This window comes from Macaca thibetana, chromosome 13 (genome assembly GCF_024542745.1).
Source record: "Macaca thibetana thibetana isolate TM-01 chromosome 13, ASM2454274v1, whole genome shotgun sequence".
NCBI classification, from domain to species: Eukaryota; Metazoa; Chordata; class Mammalia; order Primates; family Cercopithecidae; genus Macaca; species Macaca thibetana.
This window is the reverse complement of record NC_065590.1, coordinates 3,362,424-3,376,111: the sequence shown is the minus strand read 5'-3', so window position 1 is coordinate 3,376,111 and position 13,688 is coordinate 3,362,424. Positions and strand designations below refer to the sequence as shown.

Here is a 13,688-nt window from a genome sequence, read left to right as displayed (position 1 = left end):
TACAAATTTGATTTGCTAGTGAGAGGAGGTTTTGCTCCGCATTTCTGTTTTTGAAGCTATCGTTACTAATGAAGTTTTTTTTTTTTTTTTTTTTTTGTATTTTTAGTGGCAAGACTTGGAATAGTATTTGAGTATTATGTCATTCGGTTTTAATTGATGAATGAATCATTTGAAAATTGTGGAGATTTTGCAATCCAGAGTTAGACTATGTAATTACCTACAAAGAGTAGTAAGGTATGGAGCCAGGAACTTGATGTGTAAGTTTAGATTTATGAGATCTTAAGAATATAAAGCTGCTCTCTGGCTGCCCTTGCTGATGTGGGGAAAGAATAACACAAATTTAGACAGCTACAGATAATTCCATAGAAATTTGTTTTCTTTTGCTTTTAGAAACAGGGTCTTGCTCTGGTGTCCAGGCTGGAGCACAGTGGGGTGATCATAGCTCACTGTAACCTCAAACTTCCAGGCTCAAGTGATGCTCCTGCCTCACCTTCCCAAAACACTGGGATTACAGGCATGAGCCACCATGCCCAACCAAAAATCATTTGTATTTTCAACTTTTTGCCCCATTTTAGCAAAGCTGAAATAGCTCCTTGAGATTTGTCTCCTCTCCTTTCCCCTACTCACTCTCACTCTTAAGTGAGGTTCTAAATATTAACAACAACAACAACAAACAATTGAGGCCAGGCATGGTGACTTACGCCTGTAATTCCAGCTACTTGGGAGGCTGAGGCAAGAGAATCGCTTGAATGCAGGAGGCAGAGGTTGCAGTGAACCCAGATGGCACCACTGCACTCCAGCCTGGGCTACAGAGGGAGACTCTATCTCAAAAAAGAAAAAAAAAATTAGAAGAGGAAGGCATGGAGATGTAAGTGCCACAAGTAATGTAAAAGATAATAACCAAGGCTGGGCGCGGTGGCTCACGCCTGTAATCCCAGCACTTTGGGAGGCCGAGACGGGCGGATCACGAGGTCAGGAGATCGAGACCATCCTGGCTAACACGGTGAAACCCCGTCTCTACTAAAAAATACAAAAAATTAGCCGGGCGTGGTGGCGAGCGCCTGTAGTCCCAGCTACTCGGGAGGCTGAGGCAGGAGAATGGCGTAACCCAGGAGGCAGAGCTTGCAGTGAGCTGAGATCCGGCCACTGCACTCCAGCCTGGGTGACAGAGCGAGACTCCATCTCAAAAAAAAAAAAAAAAAAAAAGATAATAACCAAGGCCTGGAACCATCCGAGTTGAGGATGTACCAAAAGAAGTATGAAAACTCTTATATGGGACCAGACCTATGAACTTTGATGCATATTTAGCATAGCATGGAGGAACAAGGAATGAAGTCTCCAAAGCATTAGGGGTTGGAAAGAGGGAAACAGAAATCAGAGCCATGCAGTTCTGAGCTGTGTCGATTGGCAGCTGTCACATGGGTTTGATACAATTCTGTACGTAACTGTTTGCTCACTTACTCCAAGCCAGTAGCAGTTTGAGAAAATAACTAGAAAAAGAAGTATTCTATTTCTTTCTTCTCTCAGCTTCGTTCACAGGATTTTAGAAGTCAGAGTTGGGTTTCTCAAAGTGTATAAACTACATGACAATGCCATTTTTTAAAAAACTGTTGTTTAGGAAAACGCTATATTAACTCTGTTGATCAGGTGGAAAAGTTTGGAAAGGCTTTGAACTATGCTGAAGCGGCGTTGTCGTTTATTGAGTGTGGAAATGCAATGGAACAAGGCCCCATGGAATCCAAATCTCCTTATACGATGTATTCAGAAACAGTAGAGCTCATCAGGTAAGCACTGTGTTTTCTTGCTGGATGAGGGGAGGAGGTGAGGATTGTGGGGAAGTACTATGGAAACAGAGAAAAGAATGTCAGCCTGGCCAGGCGCGGTGGCTCAAGCCTGTAATCCCAGCACTTTGGGAGGCCGAGGCGGGTGGATCACGAGGTCAGGAGATCGAGACCATCCTGGCTAACACGGTGAAACCCCGCCTCTACTAAAAAATACAAAAAATAACCCTGGCGTGGTGGCGGGCACCTGTAATCCCAGCTCCTCGGGAGGCTGAGGCAGGAGAATGGTGTGAACCCGGGAGGTGGAGCTTGCAGTGAGCCGAGATCGTGCCACTGCATTCCAGCCTGGGCGACAGAGCGAGACTCTGTCTCAAAAAAAAAAAAAGAATGTCAGCCTGCACCATCCCCCACCAGGAACCAGTGTTCATCCTCCAAAATAAGAGGGTAAGGTTGTGCAAGGCACCTTGGCACACCCTGCCCCGCTCTGTCCTCCGTGAGCAAGAGGGCAGCTGCTGTGGCCCCCGATTGCCGAGGGAGGAGACTGAATCTGAGTGGGCTGTGACATACCTGCTCCTCCCAGCTAGGAAGTGGCAGATTTTGAGCCTATTTCAGCCCTAGGCTGCTTTAAAAAAAAAAAAAAAAAAATCTGGTTCAGGTTAGTATCATCTAAATCTTACCTCCATCAGTAAATACTTCTGGAGTATTTAATGAAAGAAGATTCAGGGGGATTTTATGGAAGGAGAACCCATCTTCTATCTGCTCTCGAACCTGGCCATGGGCACCATCCCCCAACCTGGGTTAAGAGCTGTGAGCAGACGTGTCAAGGCATTCGATGGAAAACACTCGTCCTCCGTGATGCAGACCTGGAAAGGCACCTCCGTCACGCCTCTGTAATGAACAGTTCAGGGAATTTCATCCATTAGCCCTACTGAGCACCTTCATTGTATGGTGTATGTTTTTAGCCAGTGTAACTGCTTGACATAATGTCTGATATCCACAATGAGAAATAATTCTTCCTAAAACAAACTTTTAAAGGTTTTTCTGATTCCGGGATTCTGTGCAATTGAAGCTGACACATTTTCCATGTCCCAACATTCTGCATGGAAGATTTCTAATCGTCTTAGGATGTGATCTTTTTGGTCTACATTGGCCCAAAGATGCTACTTGGTGTTTTACACACCACTCTCCCTCAGTAAATAGTTTCCAGCCTTCAAAACTGTCATTCCAACATCAGAGAACACATCACCTCCAAAAGCATTTTTCAGGAATGTTTTAAAGTCAACACTGCCCATTTTTCTTAATAAAGTGTTTCCACTAAATCAATATATTGGCGAATCCTTTATACTGTCTTTTTATATGGCACATTACTTTCAGCAGTGATGAAATAAAAACAGCAAAGTAAAAAGACTGGTAAAAATTACTCTAAGAGATCCTCGATCCATACATTCCTTCCTCAGAACAAGGCCCAGCCTCAGATGTTTATTGGCAGGCAAGGGAGGAAAGTGGGAGAAACTGGACAGGGACAAAGCTGGAAGATGCCCTAGAGTGTGAGTACCTTGAGCACAAGGATTTTTTGGGGTTTTGTCTGATTTGCTCACTGGAAATCCTCGGCCCCTCGAACATTTTCTGGCACATAGTATGTGCTTAATAAACAATTGAGGAATCAGGCCGGGAGCGGTGGCTCACGCCTGTAATCCCAGCACTTTGGGAGGCCGAGACGGGCGGATCACGAGGTCAGCAGATCGAGGCCATCCTGGCTAACACGGTGAAACCCCGTCTCTACTAAAAATACAAAAAATTAGCCGGGCGTGGTGGCGGGCGCCTGTAGTCCCAGCTACTCGGGAGACTGAGGCAGGACAATGGCGTGAACCCCGGAGGCGGAGCTTGCAGTGAGCCGAGATCGCGCCACTGCACTCCAGCCTAGGCAACAAAGCAAGACTCCGCCTCAAAAAAAAATAAAATAAAATAAACAATTGAGGAATCAATGAATAAGCAAGCCATAGGACCTGCTATGAACTGGGGTATCATGACCTGCTTAAAGGCATTCACGCTTGAAAATTCAAACAAGCAAGCCCAAACAAACAAAAAACCATGCCAGCCAGATATACCATCAAGGAGAGGGTGCTGAGGTACCACACCCACTGCGCCCACTGCTGGAAGTAACCTTTCACAGGTAGAGAACACTGTCCACCTTCTAGATACTTCAGAATGAATAGAATCACGTAAAATGCAGAGAAAATGGAGACAAAAAGACAAGTTTGGCTCTTTCTTTTTTCTTTTTCTTTTTTTTTTTTTTTTGAGACTTTCACTCTTCCTGCCCAGGCTGGAGTGCAATGGCACAATCGTGGCTCACCACAACCTCCGCCTCCCGGGTTCAAGTGATTCTCCTGCCTCAGCCTCCCCAGTAGTGGGATTACAGGCATGCGCCACCACATCCACCTAATTTTGTATTTTTAGTAGAGACAGGGTTTCTCCATATTGGTCAGGCTGGTCTCGAACTCCTGACCTCAGGTTATCAGCCTGCCTCGGCCTCCCAAACTGCTGAGATTACAAGCATGAGCCACCGCACCTGGCCAGCTGTTTTTTCAACCTACGTTAGAAAACAACATTAATTGACCAGGCACGGTGGCTCATGCCTGTAGTCCCAGCACTTTGGGAGGCTGAGGTGGGCAGATCACAAGGTCAGGAGATTGAGACCATCCTGGCTAACACGGTGAAACCCCGTCTCTATAAAAATACAAAAAATTAGCCGGGCGTGGTGGCGGGCGCCTGTAGTCCCAGCTACTCAGGAGGGTGAGGCAGGAGAATGGCGTGAACCCGGGAGGTGGAGCTTGCAGTGAGTCTAGATTGTGCCACCGCACTCCAGCCTGGGTGACAGAGCAAGACTCCATCTCAAAAAAGAAAAAAAAAAACAGCATGAATTACATCCGCACATTGCCCACCCTGCTGACCCTCCTCTCCCCTACTGAGACACTGAAGGGCCTGGAGCACTGGCAAGGGGTTCTCACCACCAAAAATGACCCAGCTCAGGATGTACACTTTGTCCCTACAGACAGGAGAATTTCCTTCTCCACCAGGGAACTCCAGATGGCCAAGTGGGCGTGGGTCATTGGAGCACTGTCACCACAAGAGCCCAGCCTGGTGACCCTCTCTTCCCACCCTCCCGCTCTCCGCAGGCAGCACTATCAGGGATGAACAGAAGCCCTGGTGACACCAGATCAACCACACAGACTAAAATAGTATCAGAAAGGCCTGAAAATTAAATTGGAACCACGGCCCCCGGAGTAGGCTAGAGCCTTCCTGCTAGACCTAAACAGGGCGGCTGGATTTAAAATAGGACTCAGAGTCTCCTAACCTAATGGTCAAAATGTCCGGGATACCACGGGAGCTCCCTCCTCATACCAAGAACCAGGACAGTCACCACTGGCGTGAAAAAAGATGATCAGAAGACCTCAATGCAGAGATGAATCGGTTGCTGGAATTACCCGACAAGGATTTTTAAAGCAGCCATCGTAAAAATGCTTCAATAAATAATCACAGTTATCACTCGACAAACAAAAAATACAAAATCTTTTCAAAGAAATGGAAGTTACTTTAAAAAGAACCAAATGGAAATTGTGAAACTGTAGAATTGGATAATATAAACCCCAAAAATGGACTCAGTAGTAGAGTGGAGATGACAGGAGAGAGTCAATGAACTTGAGGACAAAAAAATATAATTTACCCAATCTGAGCAGTAAAGAAGAAATAGACTGAAAAAGCTAAATGAACACAGCCTCAAGCACAGTAAGAAAAGATCCAACATTTGTGTCATGGAAGTCTCAGAGGAGAGGAATAGAGAGTGGGACTGAGAGAGTATTTAAAGAAATAATGGCTGAAACTTGCCAAATTTGTCAAAAGACATAAACCTACAGACTTAAGAAGCAGAGAAAAACCCAAATAAGATAAACCCAAAGAAATGCATGCAAAAACACACCATAATTACATTTCCAAAAACTGAAGACCAAATATCCTGAAAGCAGCCAGGGAGAAATGATAATTATCTGTTGGGGAGAATCAATTCAAATGACAGCAGGCTTCTCTGAAACTATGCAGGCTGGGAGGGACTGGCGTGACAGTTTCCAAGGGTTGAAAGAAGGAACTCTCAAGCCATGAATTCTAGAGTCAGTGAAACTGTTCTTCAAGAATGAAGGGAAATAAGATATCCTCAGATTTAGGAAAAGTACAAGTATTTGTCTCTAAAAGACCCACCCTTAAAGACTGACTAAAGGAAGTTTCTCAAACAGAAAGAAAATGGCAAAAGAAGGAATATGGGAGCATTGGGAAAGAAAGAAGAACAGACACATAGATATATACAATATACTACTCTCCTTATGAGTTTATAAAGCAGATTTGTGGATTGAAACAAAAATTATACCAGCAGGCCAGGCACAGTGGCTCACATCTGTAATCATAGCACTTTGGGAGGCCAAGGTGGGAGGATAGCTTGAGGCCAGGAGTTTGAAACCAGCCCAGACAACATAGTAAGACCCCACTGCTACAAAACAAAAAAAAACTAAAAAATTATACCACCATCTGATACAATGCTATTTTTAAGTGGGGAAGGTAAAGGTATCTAAATTGAAGTAAGACTTCCATACTTCCAAAGTGATAAAATGTTGATACCAATAAATTACATGTATATTGTAAAACCCAGAGCAACCACTGTAAAAATTATGCAAAGAGATAACACTCAAACATGCTACAAGTCTGCATGTTGTGGAGATAGTGCGATGGTAACAGTATGTTTCTTGAGCTATTTACAAGCCGGCCTGCTATCCCAAGAGCTTCACAAACACTATCTTAGTTAATTTTTACAACAATGTTATGTGATTGGCAGTATTAGTCTTATTTTATAGGTAAGTAAATGGAGGCTTAAATATGTTCATACATTTGTCTAAGCTCTTACAACTTATAAGTCGCTGAGCTGAGATTTGAACCTAGGACAATCTGATCATTACACCTATTGCCTCAGCTCTCTCAAAGAGTCTACATATGTAATTTGGTATGTTGTTGGGAGAAAGCAATGGCCACAGTCCCCTTGGTTCAGAAAAATAAATGGAATTAAGTGCAGCCCATAAAAGCCACTAGTTTCTCTTCACACCTGTCTGTAGAAGCAAATAGAGATTTAAAATGTACTCAGGACACTTACATAGCTGTCAAAAGTTACATAACAAAGAAAGAGGGGTAAATCTAAGCATTCCTCTGCATACCCAGGGTGGAAATTCTTCCGGAGGTAAGCACAGAAGGATGGAACTTCACCTCCATCTGTCAGACACTCAGCCATAAATCAAAATTTGGAAAAACGGACATGTTACCATATACATGAATAGTTCTTGAACTGGTATCGCTCCTGACAATCTGTAGCATTCGAACTTGTATTGTTAAAGAGCAGAAAGTAGCTGTTCTAGTCATCACAGTACTGTAACACTTGGGAAAATGGAGCAGCACCAGCTAGCTTTTAAGAAAGAATTATCAGCAAGTACTATGCAAAGCGAAGGATCAGGCAGGGAGAACTCCCATCATAGAAGTTCTGTTAATAAGAAAGCTTGTTTGACAATTTCTTGGCTTTTTATATTTTTTATTCTATTCCTCCTCCTCCCTTTTTCTAAGGTATGCCATGAGACTAAAAACCCACTCAGGCCCCAACGCCACACCAGAAGACAAACAACTGGCTGCATTATGGTGAGTGCCCCTCTCCGCTTAGAATAGCAGCCCCAGCCTCGCATGCCGTCACTGGCAAACCAGGTGCTGAAATGCATAGTGTTGGCCCAGTGTCTTCTAACATACAAAGCCCCAGAGCAGTTCTAATGACCTGGGAAAGTCCAGACCATTTTTTTGCTGCTGTACTATACATGATCTGAATTCACAGTGATTGAAAATCGACAGGCCTCCCAAAGTGCTGGGATGACAGGCACGAGCCACCGTGCCCGGCCTAATTTTTGTATTTTTAGTAGAGACGGGGTTTCACCATGTTGGTCAGGCTGGTCTTGAACTCCTGACCTCAAGTGATCTGCCCGCCTTGGCCTCCCAGAGTGCTGGGATTACAGGCGTGAGCTGTGGCACAGCCACTTACTTTGAAAATGATGCCACAGAAAAAAGGGAACGATGGGGTCACCTATAGTTCCTTTACCTGTCAGCCCTTCCTTACTCATCAGTAGGTGGAAGGCAGAGAATGTTGATAGAATACATGTCTATCAAGCAGTGAAATAAAGACAGTTGAATTAAAAAATAATAACAACAGCAACAGACGCAAAAAAAGGTCTCAGATTGTTACCTGTCCTGGGTTTGGTTTGCTAGGAGGAGATGGTGCCATTGTACCCAGAATGTCCACATTCTGGATGTCAAGCATGAGATCCGAGTTAGCAAATAACTGAGTGAAGAGCTGCAAGGAAGAGAGGACACGTCTCAGAAATGCCTTTTGTGCCCCTTTCAAACTTTAAGTCCCATCTTGGAATAATACACTAAATGACAATAATATTATGATATAAGATAGAATACTGATGGAAGTATACAGAATAGTATAGGAAACAATAAAATGATGGCACCCATTCCCAGCGTAGTGTTTTTATTGTTTATAAAGTACATTCATGTTTGCGACTTTAGTGGAGCTGGTTATGGTTCAGTAAAGTCAGGTGGCAGCGCCGTCCTTTCCGCAGAGCAGGGCTGGCCCGGGAAGCAGTGAAGGCTGCGTGCTAGAGCTACCTCGCGCCTCTCGTGGAGAGACAGTGCCCTCTCGTGGTGGAAGAGGGAAGCGGCCAGCCCCTGTGACCCAACAGTGATTCCGTCATGCTGTGAAATTACCTAGTGGTAAATGCATTTATGGAAAACCTTCTTGGAATGTTGAATTCTGTTTTTGGACAAAAGGCGTTCACTCACAGACATTATATGCAGATAGAGAAAGATTTCCTATATAGAAACAAGGTTTAGTTATTGAGTGCCTTAGAACAAACAACAAAAACGTTTAAGTCTTGTTTGCACAGGACGCACTCAGTCGCTTCTGGGCCTGTTTCTCTTTTCGCCTGCAGTTACCGATGCCTGGCTCTCCTGTACTGGCGGATGTTTCGACTCAAAAGGGACCACGCTGTAAAGTATTCAAAAGCACTAATTGACTATTTCAAGGTACTGTCTAGTGAACGAGCGGAGTTGTTCCTTAAATTCAGTTGTCTCCCTGTCAAGGTCATTTGTGGAGCACCTGGTAGAACCCATTGCTTTGGGGTTAATCAAGTCACCTCTGGTCCCCAAGCTAACCCAATTGATGCCACCCTTGTGGCTTTCAGGACTCAGAATGGGCCTTTGAGAGCCCATCTAATGTATCTCCCTGCCTTGTCCAAGTATTTTTTTTTTGTATTTTTGGAGATGGAGTTTCACTCTTTGTAGCCCAGGCTGAAGTGCAAGGGGGTGATCTCGGCTCACTGCAACCTCCGCCTCCTGGGTTCAAGCGATTCTCCTGCCTCAGCCTCCAGAGTAGCTGGGATTACAGGTGCCTGCCACCACGCCTGGCTAATTTTGTATTTTTAGTAGAGACAGAGTTTCACCATGTTGGTCAGGCTGGTCTCGAACTCCTGACCTTAGGTGATGTGCCCGCCTCGGCCTCCCAAAGTGCTGGGAATGCAGGTGTAGCCACCACGCCCAGCCTTGTCCAAGTATTTTTATGACTTCAAGAGAAAGAAGATCCAGTTACTCTTTCCAGTGTCCTAGGAAATTCATCTTTATAGCTAACATAAATTCCTTGTGCTCACTTAGAGCTTCTTTTCGTTATAAGTAACCCCTTAGAGCCATTCCCTCTTAGCTAGTCTCTGGTAGCTAATTTAATTTTTAATAGAGGCGTTATTTAAAATGGTAAGAGATGGCTTGTTGAAAGCAGTAGATAGCAATGTGTAGCTATAGGGATAAAATCGCAAACCATGCCACCTTTTATTTTTCTCAGGGAATGAAATTATTTTCACTGGGAGAATAAATTTTTTAAAGCCTTCTCTGATGTACTGTTGTGAGATTGACCTTACATTAATAATTCATTTGAGATTTCTGGGCCTCTTCTCTGTTTGTCTATAGAAACTAGCAATTATGCCATCTCTATCTCCAACAGCCCTTTGTCAGATACACAACCATCTTTTGAGATCTGTTCATGCCCAGCCTCCTCTAGAGGTGATCTCTAATGGCCAGGCTGTGCTGGGGGTTCCTGAGGCATGTTCAGCACACTGCCTTCTAATTGTCCACATGAGTAACCAGGTGCTAGGCCGTGGACATCACTTCCTCGGCCTGCTGACCCTCTGGTGTCGTCAGGACAAGCACCAGCACTGAGTCTTTCCTTTCCTTCAGGTACCTGAGCATCAATAGTGCTCAGAAATCCAGACCATAAGAGCTAATACTAAAGAAAATTATTACAGTCAAGGAAAATGCTTGAATAAAGAAGGAAGCTGAATTCCGTAAGCAGCCAGGAGCTACAACAAACTTTTAAGGAATACAAGTTCTTAATATTCTCTGCAGTCTACGAATACATACAGAATGGGTAGAAAACACACCGGGCCTGGTGGCAGGCGCCTGTAATCCCTGCTACTCGGGAGGCTGAGGCACGAGAATTACTTGAACCTGGGAGGCGGAGGTTGTAGTGAGCCAAGATTGCACCGCTGCACTCCAGCCTGGGCGACAGAGTAAGACTTTGTCTCAAAAAAAAAAAAAAAAGAAAATCAGAGTTTCTCCTCTGGGAGTTAATGTCATTTACCCTTCATCAAAAGCTATTTTTAAAATTTTTTTAATTAACCAACAACAAATTGCATGTGCTTATGATGTATAATGTGATGTTTTGATATATTTATACATCGTGGAATGATTAAACCAAGCTAATTAACATATCCATCACCTCACATACTGTTTTTGTGATGGGAACATTTAAAATCGATTCTTTTAGAGATTTTCAAGTATACTATACATTATTATGAATTGTAGTCACCATGCCTTACAGTAGATCTCCAGAACTTATTCCTGATAACTGAAACTTGGATACAAAGTTTCAAGGGCTTTGTTTTGTTTTGTTTTTTGAGTCCTGCTCTGTTGCCCAGGGTGGAGTGCAGTCGTAGTGTCATACAGTCGTACGGTCATACAGTCGCATGGTCATACAGTCGCACGGTCATACAGTCATACAGTCGTATGGTCATACAGTCGTACCATCGTGCAGTCGCACGGTTGTACAGTCGCACAGTCGTACAGTCGCACCGTCATACGGTCATACAATCGTATCGTCGTACCGTCGTGCAGTCGTACTGTCAGAGCTCACTGCAGCTGTGAATTCCTGAGCTCAAGCAGTCCTCCCACCTCAGCCTCCCAAGTCACTGAGACCACAGACACACGCCTCCACACCCAGCTCATTTTTTCATTTTCTGTAAACATAGAATCTCCTCGTGTTGTCCAGGCTCTTCTTGAACTCCTGTCCTCCAGCCAGCCTACCGCCTCGGCCTCCCACAGTGCTAGGATTACCAGTGTGAGCCACACACCCAGCCTCAAGGGCTATTTAAATGCTACTTTGAGTTCAGAGACTATGAAATCTTTAGGTACCCAAGACAATGTGGCTATATGTGTTTTATCAGTACAGAGCTAGCTCTAAAAAAAGAACTTTGTTCCTGCCGATATTTCTTGGGCATGGGACTTAGGGGTAGAGGAAGAGAACTCAAGACCTCTTTTTTTTTTTTTTAGACGGATTCTCACTCTGTCACCCAGGCTGGAGTGCAGTGGCACAATCTTGGCTCACCCTAACCTCCACCTCCCAGGTTCAAGCGATTCTGTCTCAGCCCCCCAAGTAGTTGGGATTACAGGCATGTGCCACCACACCCGGCTAATTTTTTGTATTTTTAGTAGAGACAGGGTTTCACCGTGTCGTCCAGGCTGGTCTCAAACTCCTGACTTCAGGTGATCCACCCACCTCAGCCTCCCAAAGTGCTGGGATTACAAGCGTGAGCCACCACCTTCTTCCTCCATTCAGTAGCCTTTATTGGACTGTTTCTGCAACCCCCAAGCCTTTCTCCCCTTCTGCCCTTAGTGTTCTCATATCCAGAACATCCATTCTATAGATCACGTTCTCAGAACCACAGGATGAAATGGAAACAAAGCGATCCGTCCAGTAGCACCAGCTTGAGAAAGGGGTCAGTAACATTCCGTCAGGAAAGGGAGGATAAGCTCCCCTGTTCCGGAAGGTTTCCTGATTCTCCTCATGAAAATAATTGTATTTCCTGAGACAGGCAGAAGTGGCATGGTTTGCAATGCTGTCCTTACACGTACATCTTGCCATCGTAGCACCTCAGAGTTCTGACAGGCCATTTCTTGCCGTTTTAATAACACCCGCACTAAAACCAGAAAAATCAGTCGCCACTCCATAAAGTCGTTTCTAACCAAAAGAAACGTGTTGTCTCTGGAGAAGCAGGCTGAGGCTGTTTTCTTGTCTCTGGAAAGGAAAAACTCCCATCAGCATCACAAAGACCGTTTTCTTCTTTAACAGTCCTACGAAGGCATGATTGGGTTCTGACAGGAAATCTAACTGTGCATTGAGCAGCTTCCCTAACTAGAGGCCAAACTTTTAAATATCGATGCAAGCCCCTGGCTTGTGCAACAGAACTTCCCAAACCAGAATATTCAGATAAACCAGAATGTCTGAACATCCTGTCAGTTATGGAAATATATTTTAATCAATTCTTTTAGGAATATGCAATAGCAACTTCCTTCAAGAAGAAATACTTTTAAACTTTCTAAGTTAAAACAATGTAATCTGATGTCATATATTTTCAGGCACTAAGTAAATGTATGTCGACTGTTTCTGCAAATATGTCCTACTTTTAAATATAAAGTGTATGAGGGGGTATATGAGGGAGTTCCTGCTCTTTTTTCCTTTTAAGAAAAATTAATTTACAATGAAAAAATAAGGCTGCTTCAAGATTTAACAGACCCTTGGGATTATGACTTAACGTGGTACCTAAAATTTGTGCATAAAAACCCAGGCTGTGGGTGAAGCCCTTCACCTACCTCACTGAGGGCTGATGCAGGCACCTTGTTCGTGCAAAATAACTTCTACATCGGAATATTCAGATGAACGAGAACTTTGGAGTATCCTGTCTGCTAGGGAAATACATTTAAGTATATTCTCTTAGGAGTATTCCAGAGCAAGTTCCTTTAAGGGAAATATTGTTAAGCTTCGGAAGTCCAGCAGCTTCCCTGACTCTCTTCCAGAAAGGGAACAGAGAACTGTGATGGAGACTTCCCAGGTCCAGTTTCTCTGAAGGGGCCTTTCTCCTGCGGTGTCTGCCTTTGCTTCTCTCTGCAGTCACATGAAGACACATTCGTGTCACCTGTTTCACCTCACTCGGATGGCACTCACTGTCACTGTTGTTATTTTCTTGCAGAACTCATCTAAAGCCGCCCAAGCCCCATCCCCGTGGGGGGCCAGTGGAAAGTAAGTTCACTTTTCCAAAGTCAATGCCGTAGGCCAGACAATGCATGGTGCTGGGCCACTGCGCTTTGCTTTCCGTTCCCCAAGGGGCTGCCCTGCCTCGCTTGCTCCCGACCTCGCCACTCTGGTTTTTCTACCTCTCCCCTTCCAGGAGCACTGGAACCCCATCCCCCATGTCTCCCAACCCCTCTCCCGCCAGCTCAGTGGGGTCTCAGGGCAGCCTCTCCAACGCCAGCGCCCTGTCCCCGTCGACCATCGTCAGCATCCCACAGCGCATCCACCAGATGGCGGCCAACCACGTCAGCATCACCAACAGCATCCTGCACAGCTACGACTACTGGGAGATGGCCGACAACCTGGCCAAGGAAAACCGAGGTGAGTGCGCCCCGCAGGGAACCAGGAGCCCACCTGATCGGGGCAGCGGTGGGCAA

At 44.8% G+C, this 13,688-nt stretch overlaps 2 protein-coding genes across 3 annotated transcripts in view; both read left to right on the top strand.

The window, feature by feature from the left end:
• MITD1 (microtubule interacting and trafficking domain containing 1) overlaps window positions 1-13,688 on the top strand; it is a 977,552-nt gene that overhangs the window by 557,261 nt on the left and 406,603 nt on the right. The gene's annotated exons all lie outside the window — the stretch shown is intronic.
• The window catches only part of AFF3 (ALF transcription elongation factor 3), a 579,971-nt gene that overhangs the window by 557,789 nt on the left and 8,494 nt on the right, over window positions 1-13,688 (top strand). The window contains exons 19-23 of one of the 2 annotated variants that reach the window (XM_050755037.1): window positions 1,648-1,784; window positions 7,434-7,505; window positions 8,849-8,942; window positions 13,211-13,260; window positions 13,457-13,632. In XM_050755037.1, coding sequence (XP_050610994.1) covers window positions 1,648-1,784; window positions 7,434-7,505; window positions 8,849-8,942; window positions 13,211-13,260; window positions 13,457-13,632 — 529 coding nt within the window. Of the gene's footprint in view, window positions 1-1,647; window positions 1,785-7,433; window positions 7,506-8,848; window positions 8,943-13,210; window positions 13,261-13,408; window positions 13,633-13,688 lie in introns of both variants that reach the window. The other variant, XM_050755038.1, reaches the window with a different exon arrangement.